The sequence below is a fragment of the Podarcis liolepis genome (assembly GCF_965112155.1).
Source record: "Podarcis liolepis genome assembly, chromosome: 1".
Classification (NCBI taxonomy): domain Eukaryota; kingdom Metazoa; phylum Chordata; class Lepidosauria; order Squamata; family Lacertidae; genus Podarcis; species Podarcis liolepis.
In genome coordinates, this window is record NC_139554.1 from 85,804,504 (window position 1) to 85,815,565 (window position 11,062).

At 40.0% G+C, this 11,062-nt stretch overlaps 1 protein-coding gene and 1 long non-coding RNA gene across 3 annotated transcripts in view; one reads left to right on the plus strand and one right to left on the minus strand.

Moving 5' to 3' along the window:
• Positions 1 to 2,021: 2,021 nt before the first annotated feature.
• On the minus strand, positions 2,022 to 3,698 carry TEX12 (testis expressed 12). The gene is made up of 4 exons (XM_083505712.1): positions 3,633 to 3,698; positions 3,313 to 3,424; positions 3,168 to 3,219; positions 2,022 to 2,619 (listed from the first exon to the last, which is right to left on the minus strand). Exons 1-4 carry the CDS (start codon positions 3,690 to 3,692, stop codon positions 2,454 to 2,456), a joined length of 390 nt encoding a protein of 129 aa, XP_083361838.1. The 5' UTR covers positions 3,693 to 3,698; the 3' UTR covers positions 2,022 to 2,453.
• Positions 3,699 to 4,655: 957 nt separating this feature from the next.
• The window catches only part of LOC310708186, a 98,484-nt gene continuing 92,077 nt past the window's right edge, over positions 4,656 to 11,062 (plus strand). For both annotated transcript variants that reach the window (XR_014526896.1, XR_014526897.1), the window contains exons 1-2: positions 4,656 to 4,766; positions 5,915 to 6,334. This is a non-coding gene — a long non-coding RNA (uncharacterized lncRNA). The remainder of the gene's footprint in view (positions 4,767 to 5,914; positions 6,335 to 11,062) is intronic.

Consider the following 11,062-nt stretch of genomic DNA (forward strand, 5'->3'; position numbering starts at 1 on the left):
TACTTTATGTGTTTTAATTAGCTGATGAGGGCTGTAGGTTTAAACAATAAAATGCCGGGGATGCTTAGACATGCCAGATAAAAAGATAAAAATGGAAAGACAAAAAAGGAGGGTAGGGATGCGCATAAGCTGAATCATAGAGAAAATATTTCCAATAGATATGGGAAGGACTTGTTGAGACAGTGTTTGTGCACACATATACACAATATTGACTTCAGGAGTCTTCACAAGCATCTGGGCATCTTTGAAAGATTGCATATACACTCAAGTTTTTGGGAACCCTCATCCTCTTAATCAGGCGATCAGTGAACTGAGATGAGTCACAGACAAAAGGTGGAGCTATCCAGCACCTATTGGGGGCCGTGTCATATGACTGGTTGGACCATAAGCAACATTCAAGGATGATGGGAATTGTGGTTTAGCAACTTCTGGAGGGCCACAGGTTCATCAACCACGGTCTAAAGAGTAGTGATGGGGCCACTCTCTTAAATGTCTAAAACTACCTAACTGCATCATGAAGGATCCAGAATAGAGTGTTTTCAACAGTCATAGCTTGGTTGTAGAAAGTCTGTCCCTGAAGACCCATCAAAGGTCAATGCTGTGGAACTTCTCAGGATCAGTGCAGACCCTTTTGATCAAGTATAAGCCAAATGTCTGTCCCACTGAATTAATATTTAATTGTTAGTACATGTTAGATGTGGACCTTTCCAATTCATGTCCAAGATTTGCTGTTCTGTGGCCCTACTTGGAGGTGCACAAGTTCCTTGATTCAATACTGTCTTTGACCTGTGCTGGGAGGGAAGCAGGTACACTGACTGGCATCAGCTTTTCAATATCTCAGACATGGGATATTCCCAGCCCAATCTGAAGATGCCTGGGATTGCACCTGGGACCCTTTTCAGGCACAGCAGATACTCTAACCACTGAGCTGCAACCCTTCCCCTAAATGAAAGATCAACAGGAATATGTGTAAACACTGCACAAGGAAATCAGGATGAATGTTCCTTCTCATATAACTGCCTGTCAATGAATTCAAACGAATGCTCAACAGATACCATAGAGTCTAACCTCTGCACAAGCTTGGGCAAGTAAATTGAGATGAGTGCTGAATAAACAGGTCTTATCTGGAGGAGCCCCCATTAGTTTGTGTTCCTGCTGCTACTGCTCCTGGGCCTGAGTTCCCAGCACTGCCCCTCTCCACATCAACACCTCTCTAAGGAAAAAAGGAAATGGTTCTCTTGTTTCCTCTTGACTTTGCATGACTAACTCAGCATGCAGTGATGACTTTGGGGGTTACAATGAAGGGTCAAGCCATACTTGATCAAACAGCAGGGCTGACATGACAGCAGGACAGAAGGGAAGACACCTCCTTGTTAACAACCCAGAGCTAATGAACCTTTTCCTCATTGCCTAAATGGGCATAAATAAATATACATACTCTGTGGGGGGGGGGACAGGGGGAACACTGGTTTTGAAAAAAAGGAGTCCCAAAAGAGCATCATGCCCCAATGAAGGGAGTGGTGACTATCCCAGATGGGACCAGAAGGTCCTGCCCCCACAGCTGCCCATTCTTACCCATGCCATTGACATGGAAATGAGGACAAATTGATGGGAGACATTTCCATTGTAATGGATCTGTGGCAGGCAGGCCCACCCAGCCAGCCATCCACTGCCAGAATTATCCATCCTCCTCCTGCTGCCTGGAGGAAATGCTTGCAATGGATCACAGCACCAGGCCCTGGCTAATAAGATTAAACGGGCCATAAATAGCCCTTAATAGAGTGGAACAGCTCCCACATTCCCCTCCTTGTCCTGAGGCTTGCTTTACCTTTTTCAGAAAAAAACTTATGAAAGTGGCAGGATATCTGAACATAGCCTATAGTTCAGATATTATTAATTAGTTAACCTGTCCTTCACCATAAGACCCCAGGGTGGATTACAGCAAAAAAAATATAATACAACAAAACAAATAAAATAATCCCATGTTTTCAGTCTGACTGGATTTCTCCTGCAACTTAAGATTTGTTGTTCATTGAATATTTATTTAATAAGCATGTGAGTTCACAAATTTTAAACATTAAAAACAGGGTTGCTCATAATAAGTCCTCAGAGGAAAATATCCACAGTACCAATGCCACATACATTTGAATTTACAGAATTCATTGTGAGGAGCAATGCAGTTGCAGAAAGATATGAGTAAGTGATGTGTAGTAAGGGCTGGAGGTCATGAATAGAGGTCACAAAGAACAGACAGGTAGACATGCATGGCAGAGATTCTATCCTCATGACAGAGATATTTTTTACAGGCAGTGTAATCATAACTTGCATGAAGACAGTATACAATACAAGTATGTGCATCAAACATCCAGCCAGATAAAAGGGTATTTCAATTATACATTGGTGTTCAGCAGATATAGAACTCTAAACATGCAGCCAGTGCCTTTGAATAAAGATCATTTGCTAGATAATACATTTTCACTTTGTAGAGGGCCTGTCATTGCGGCAAACCTGTGCTTTAGATTCTCCCATTTCAATCTCAAGTGATATTCTATAGAACCAGCTTCTTTCAGAATTCCTCCAAGCTCCTCTACATATGAGGCATCCATTGCTGCTCTCTCACTTTACTTACCAAAAATAAAAATCTGTAGTTAATATAAAGCTACAAATTAACTTTAATTTTTACTGATGTCTGCTGGTACCTACTCATTCTGCAAACATTTCTGCAATAATAATGTAAACATGCAACTGGAGCTATATATATATATATATATATACACCGGTATGTGTCTCATTTTTTAGGTATAATTTTGTATTTAAAGTATTCCTAACTCACAGAATACATAATTGTAGACCCTATATAAAAGACAGTTACTTGTAATGTCAATATGTAAGGAGATCAGAACAAAATAATTATATTAATTTCAAAGTAATTATACTGTATTATTATGAAGTGTCACTAACAGAGGATAGGTCTACGCATAAAGCGAAGAGCAAATGTCAAACACTGAAGTTGTTCCAGATAAGGAGCAATAGTTTGTTGGTTTAATGTTTTAATTAATAAAAAAATCACAAATACCACTTTGAAATTATCAACAATTTAGCTGAATATTTGTTACACTAGCTGGATAAATACTATAAAAAATAAATTAATAAAACAGTATACTTGCCTTAAAATATGAACATATTTTGATAATAGAATATTTATTTCTTTGGTTGTATCTGTTAATATAAATATTTGTTTTAGTAAAAAGTAGATATAAAGGTTAATTAACTGATATTTATTACAAGTTGATATAATTTTATATACGTCACCATTCAAAACTTTTTCTAGGGCTTCAGTTTTGAGAACTGCCTGGGAGCTTTCAGAAAGAGACAAATCCATTTTCTCAAAAGAAGACATTTGTGGATTTTCTGAAGATTCATTCTGTCAACAGAAAACAAACAATGGAAAGCTGGAATAATCTTTCAGCCTTGCAGAACTGTGCACATACTTTTTTTCACGCCACACTTACCACATAATATGTGACTGTATGTGTCACAGAAAGGCATTTTTGCAAAAGAAAAAGAACCAAAACAGAAACTGCAATCATTTTACATTTAAAAAATAAAAATGGCTATTTAAAACTGCTCACCTTTTCTTCATTTTTACGTTTTTTTCTATTTTCATCAGACTTTACTAGGTTACTTGTCATTGTTACCTGATAAAAAATGTAATGTCATATTTGATAAACAATATTTTTTTTCCTGTGAAGGTATTGCAATATGTAACTACAAAATAATATCACAGTGCTGTCCTTACTCTAAGAAAACTAGACAGGGACAAATAACTTGCATAGTGACCAGTCCCAAGGTCTGTATTCAGGCAACAATTTTTATTTTACATGAATGGCACTGTTAACAGTTGTACAATTGTTTCCTAGAACCTATCACCCATCACTCACTGGAAACATTACAGTTTGAAACATGGAATAGATCAAAAGCAAGGAAAAACAAGAACTGCTGTTTAGGAAAAGAGTGAAATGGTATTTATTTGGAAATGAGGTTGGGCAGCTCTACTTTAACATATTGGCCCATCAATACTGAGAGGTTGAACAGATCTAATCGGTTTATTTCATTGTGATGACCACCGTATGTTTCATATTTTCATTTGAATGTGCAGTCAAAGGAGTACAGGAGAGCTTTCCAAACTTTGTTGCGACACGCGTGTCGATTGCAGCGTGTAATTTTGTAATGTGAAAGCTCCCCGTGCTCCTCCCAGGGCTGGAAAAGGGTTACTTTAAGCTCTGGTTTGCTAGTAAAGCTAATCATGGGGGGGGGGGATGAATCCCTCATCGACATGGACAAACGCGCGCTCTTCTTATTATTAAATGTAAACATCCTCCAATGGACACCCTTTAACTTTTATCATCTTTATATGCGTGCGTGTGTTTCCACACGCTCCCTCCGCCCCTCGTGTGAATGCACCCTATGGGAGTTTTCCCGCATTTTCGCCCCCTCATCACCTCACCCCCCCTTAAATGTGGTGGTGAAGAAAGAAGGAAGAAGACCTCTCTGCGGATCCCCGCTTCCGAGCATGCGCATTCCCTGCAGCGTGGGGAATAGGCGGAGCGAGGGGGGCACGCGCCGCAGGGCTCAGCTACCCCTCCCTCCTCAAAATTTTTCTGGTGACCGTTAACGATCGGCTCGTGCTCAGGGAGTTTTGGCGGGAAGCGCGTGTCGTGTTTGCTCTCCTCAGCTCGGGAGAGAGAAGTCGAAGCAGAATAACGGTACAAATTGTATTTAAAAGAGTTTATTTTGTAGGTAGCAAGCACATTTGAGGCAGGCTTCCTGTATAGGAACTATGAAAAAAGTTGTGAACCCCTCCCTCAGAGCCAACTCAGGTCTCCTTTTATCCTGGAAGTTTATATATAATTACCTTGTTCACAAAAGCTTATTTAAAGTCTTACTCATACTCAAAGTCGGCCCGTTAAAGTGAATGGAGATGACTAACTTTTCCAGTTCTGTGAAGAATTTAGTGGGATGCAACCCAAAAACAAGTAGCCACGTTGACTCATTTGAGAAAGGAGAAGGCACAACAATAAAGTAATACTGAGGACCAACTTTTATCAGGACAGCTTATGGGTTATTTACCCTTCAGCGACTTTTGAAACCAATATGAAACTCCCAGTTTGTTTAGCTGTCATTTAAAAAGCACAGAAGCAACATGCTGTCCGTTCAGTTTGTTGGACCACATTAAACACCTATTTTCTCATAATTGCCACATACACAAAATTGCACACTGCTCCATATTCTTAATCGAGGATCACTCCTTGCAGATTCTGTTTTCAGAATTACAAGAAGAACAAATTAGAATCAACTCATTCAAAGCAGGCTACTGTAGTTATTTTTGTTTACCACATTTAAATCCTAGCTTTGCTCTCTTCCAAAGATAATCTCCCCCTCCCCAGTTTATCCTCACAATAACCCTTTGAGGTGGGCTAACCTGAGATATAGTGACTGGCCCAAAATCACTCAGTGAGTATCATGACTGAGTGCAAATTTGAACCCTTGGCCTCCCAGGTCCTAGTCTAACAAACTGCTACACCCTGCAACAACCCATTTGTGCTTACAAGTTTATTGTCAGAGCTGTAACAAGAACATGTGTTAATGGTGTAGAATTCACCATGTTTATGTATGCTTATTGTGTGGGGAATCTTATCTGTGTTACTAGATTTTGCAAACTGGGAATTCGTGTGCCTGTTATACCAGATTAATCCACACACAGATTGAAAGTGTGTTTGTGGCATGTTACTCAGCTTCTAAATCTTTCCAGAAACAAATGAAAATTGCAGAAGACAGAAGTACTGTATAAGAGACCACTACAGCAGTATTTCTTAGTTTTAAATGTTGCATAATAATTACTTTTTCCTACCAGCAGGTGGCTTCTTCACTGAAACTTCTGTGTACTGACACCTCAATTGTTGAGGGATACCCTTGAGGTGACTGCAGCTCCATTTCCGGAAAATGAGTTAAGATAGATGCAAGACAGTGCAGAAACCTGTGAGTGGAGAAATAAATCATGCATTAAACAATCCGAAAAGGTTTCTGACACAGAGCTAGGATTGCCAGCTTCTGAAGTGAAACATTTGGAGTCAATGTTCAATCCCAGGCATTTCCATCCACAACCTCTTTTCAATGTCAGAATGCAGCTCATGGGCAAGTAAAAAGCGTTATTGAGCAGGGTCAGAGTGCACAGACTTTCTTGATCAAGGAATGTGACTACCAAGCAAGCATCAGCTCCATCACCACCCTTGAGAAATAAGTTACTTGTGAAAAAATGAGACACGGCTACTGAGTGAGTACGGTATTTTAAGGAATTTGGTTCTCAAGTTTAGGAATAATGAGAAAAGATTAAGGATGGAGGCATATGCTACAATCCTAAATCATGTTTATGTAGCTCTTCCATCTTGTGCAGTCATTAGATTATTAAATGTTTAAATTTATTTCCCCTCTTTCATGAAAGTTCAGCAAAATAGGAAGGAACATAAGACACCTCATTACGTGAGTCATCAGACCACTGAGCTATCTAGCTCAGGACTGTCTGTGGGTGGTGGACTTCATGCTAGCAGGATCACCTTTCTTTTTGGAGACACACCAACTACATTTAGAATTATAGAATTTGGAGGCCAGGGATTTGATATGAGTGGCAGAAATGAACTGACATGACAGTCATTCTATACACAAACCCATGTCTGGTTACCTCCTCCACTTTCAGTTTTCTTCTTTTCAGTAGTAATATTTGTTGTTGTTGTCGTTTTGGGTTTTTTTTTGGGGGGAGGGGGTCATTTTGTTGTTACTGTTATTCAACAATTGGAAGTCAGAAATCCTTCCCTATCTATGATCTCTTCTGCCCATCCTGGTCTACTGCAATTCCTAACAGCAGCTCTCCAATGTTTCATTGGAGATACAATAATCTTTCCCAACCTTGCCTGGAAATGCCAGTGAGTAATATAGTATATCCCCAAGTGCCATTCTGCTCCAATACCACCAGGCTCCTGTGAATTCCTTCCCAGGTGAATTGTGTCAGTATTGGTCAGTGAGTGGTAAAGAATGAGCTTTTGGATCCAGGTACCAGAATTGTATCATAAGGCACTTGAAGAACAACCCTGACCTAAATGTTACATTCCATTTTATATGTTGGATCAGGATTTTCTGGCAACAAACCACTACTGCTTCATTACAGAATATGTAAACAAAATCATTCTAGGTTGGGACATTCTTGTATTCTCTGATACTCTGGACCAAGTATTTCACATTAGTTTCAAAACATTTTACTTCTGGGCAGATGGGACATGCTTCTGATGTGAGTTTACTGGTGTCTGCTGTGGCCAGCCATGTGAAAAGAGAACACATCTCTTCTTCAAACTCAGTAGCATTCTGCACACCTGAGGGCAATGTTGGCTTGAAGGGACAAATACAATTTCCATGGAAGTATCTTCTGATATGCAGCACCCCCTGCTGACCCTTTGGGGAATGTTCAAGAGTAAGGAAATTAATTAAAGCGCTGCCACTGAAAATGCAGAAGGTTGGAGGGGACACAATTCTTTCTGTCCTATATATGGAATGTAGGGAAATTGCTCATTTACATACCCAGCCAGCACAATCATGGCATTCTTTTCACCTCCTCTAAAGACGCTGAATCTTTTCCTCCAATGCTTTCCTATCAGAGTGTTCCCTTTCTGTCACTATTGCACAACCTTCACAGTTCCGCTTCCTGCTGTTACCTTTGTTTAATCATTTGTTCAATGTTTCTTCAAGACCTTTAGTGAGATGTATTTGCAGTTTTAAAGCATTTGGATTTATACCCCATTCTGTCAACAGTGATCCTGGGCAGTCGGCACTAGTCATGGTCTTGGGAGGCTAGCAATGAGTGTAGTGTAGCGTAGCGTAGTGTACAGGTTAAGAAAATGAACCAAAATTTGGGAAAAAATTTGGGAAAGTTCAAATCTTTATTCCGCCAGAGGCCCCTGCCCCCATATGTAGCATGGAGGGTGGAATAATATATACATAACTTATAGTACTGTTTTCATTATTACTAAGGTAGTAATAAATACTGAACATTGTTAGGATTATAGGATGCTATCTTATACCAAGTCAGACCATTGGTCCATCTAGCTCAATATTGTCTACATTGGCTGGCAGTCGGTCTCCAGAGTTTTAGACAGCAATATTTTTCTAAGTCCTACCAGGAGATGCTGGAGATTGAAGTCTCAGGTGATAAATTTGTTAGTCTTTAAGAAACCAGGAGACTTTTAGTTGTTCTTACTGAATGTGTTAAATGTTTGATTAAACTACCACTGTTTAATATGGACACAAAAAATGTATCCTACGAATGATTTACAGTAATCTCTAGTTTAAGCATTTCCTTTCATAACCACTAGGTGGTGAGCTTGTGCTTCCAAGAGTTAATTACCTGGTTGTGGCAGTCCCCATACAACAGTCACTGAGAAAAGCAAAACTGCCTTGGAGGCACGTGCATTAGTTAGTGGTGAACCTCAGGCAGGGCCATCTTGCGCATGAGACAAGGTAAGGAAGTTGTCTCAGGCTGCAGATTTGGCCTCCGAGGAGTGTACCTCATCTTTGCCACCTCCCCCAGGCCCACCTATTGCCTCTTCATCTGGGCTCTCCTGCAACTGCCCTCTGCCTGCTCTAGGGAGCGCTGCAGAGGAGGAGGAGGCGGGGGGGGGGACGGCAGTGGAAGGGGAAGCAGCAGCAGGTGTCGGGAGGCATTTTCTGTTTTGCTTGAAGTGAGAAGCATCCTAGGCTGACCCTGGCCCTGGGACAAGTTTTGTCTGAAAGACTGCTTTCAGTACAAACATGTTTGACCACTTAGGTCAGTAGTGGGGAACCTCAGACCCAGTGCTTCAATTTGACTCTCTAGGCCAGGGGTTAGCAAACTTTTTCAGCAGGGGGCCGGTGCACTGCCCTCAGACCTTGTGGGGGGCCGGTCTATATTTTTTTGGGGGGGGAATGAACAAATTCCTATGCCCCACAAATAACCCAGAGATGCATTTTAAATAAAAGGGCACATTCTACTTATGTAAAAACACGCTGATTCCTGGACCATCCGTGGGCTGAATTGAGAAGGCAATTGGGCCAGATCCAACCCCCAGGCCTTAGTTTGCCTACCCATGCTCTAGGCTCTATCTGGCCCACAGACTCTCCCCAGGCTGTATTCCCAATTCAATCTACACACCTCACTGGTTCTTCTTCACACCTTTTTCCTGACTTGAATGTCTCCCACAACTTCGATAATGCCTCTTGTTTGTCTAGATGGAAGAGAGATATGTGTGTATATACAAAGTAGCCTACTGTACAAGGATAACATATTAATTCTTTTGTCCATTTTTGCTTCTAATCATACCTAGTTTGTCTGTCCATTGGCATGTGCCCCCTCCCAAAAGATTGCCCAGAATAAAATACAGTTTTCCATCTGAAAGTGTTCTTTGCTCCTGATTCAGTAAAGGTTCTTTACTCTTAATGGTGGCATCATGCTCTACAGATCACTGGAGTGGGCATTTTCCATGTTTGCCATCAGTTGTTTTACATTTGTCCAGACATTTCCTGACCTCCAAGATCGAATTTTTCACTTCTGTATTTCTGCCACTACATTTTACTATGTTTTTATGATGTGTTTAACACTTTTGTAGCTTGTTATGTTTTATTATGTATTGTGTTTTTAATACTAAAGGGTCTAGAAATTTTCTAAATAACTAAATAAATAATATTCTAATCATGCTAAACTTAGGTTGACTCAGTTGCTGGATTGGAGACTGTCTATTGCTGTATATATGAGGCAGTTAACTTGGTTGGATTTATTGTGGCATAAGCTTTTTCGGGGACAGAGCCCACTGCAGGATGCTCTCCTAGTTTGTAGGTATCAAACTATGAGGACATAGAGAAAAGTTTTGTTTCCTGTCTCCCAAATGAGGAAAAACTGCCAAGCAATGTATGATATATCAGTGGTGTGTAGCGTACTAATGAAGATCAGATCTGACCATATTAGGTGTGATATACTCCATATAGGTGGCCCCTGATGATAAATTGGCATAGCAAGTTGAATAGTGTAAATTAAATGGTCCTAAAGAGGGACAATTGCTTTCTCAGGTAGGCAAGCTGCCCCCAGACTTGGTGTGAAATTTGCTGGCAAGTTATAATTCAGCAGATGTAGGCTGGAGTTTCTCTTTGAAGGAGAACAAATTGTTGAAGAATGATACATAATGTCTCTCAATTTACATCACAATAATATTGTGATCCTTCACACACCTTCTCAAATAAGATAAGGACTGCAGTCTAAAATAGTTTAAAATCATAGATTCATATTTTAAAAACTATCCAAAAGCCACAGCAGAGCAAGACCTTTATTAGTAGCAACTGAAATTTCATAAAGTATGGTTTGTATGGTTTTATGTACTATTGTAAACCAATTTGATACTTTCCTATGAAATAGCAGTAGTATATAAATATTTTTATAAGTAAATAAAATAAAAGTATGTAATCTTCTCCAGTGCTTTTCTTCAGGCTGGGTGTCAAGCAAACATACAAAAAGGTTAGGAAAGAGGTAGCTGCGCATGATGGAAAAGGCCCAAAGACTGCAGCCTGTAAACATCTTGAGATGGAGTACAGGACATGTCATGCAGACTTAATTTGCTTCGCTCACACCAATTTGCTTCAACGGCAACTGGGACAAAAAAACCCCACAACAGTGAATAACAAATAATGCATTATTATTATCAGGATAAACACTATTTTTAAATGTCTTGTCCCTTAAGGTGCTTCAAGCTTGTGTTTCTACTGTAATAATAGACATAAAAACTCAGTCTAGAATCTGGCTGAATACTTTTATTTACTGTAGCACATAAATGAAGTTAGTTCAGGATGCTGCAGGGATTGCCCATCTTAGATGCTTGTTGGTGCAGTGAGAAAACTTTAGACACTATATTCAATGCTCTTACAGCTACTTCCCTTTATATGGTGATACGTGTATCTTCACGTTCTTCAAAATATGGGTAAATGTGCTGCA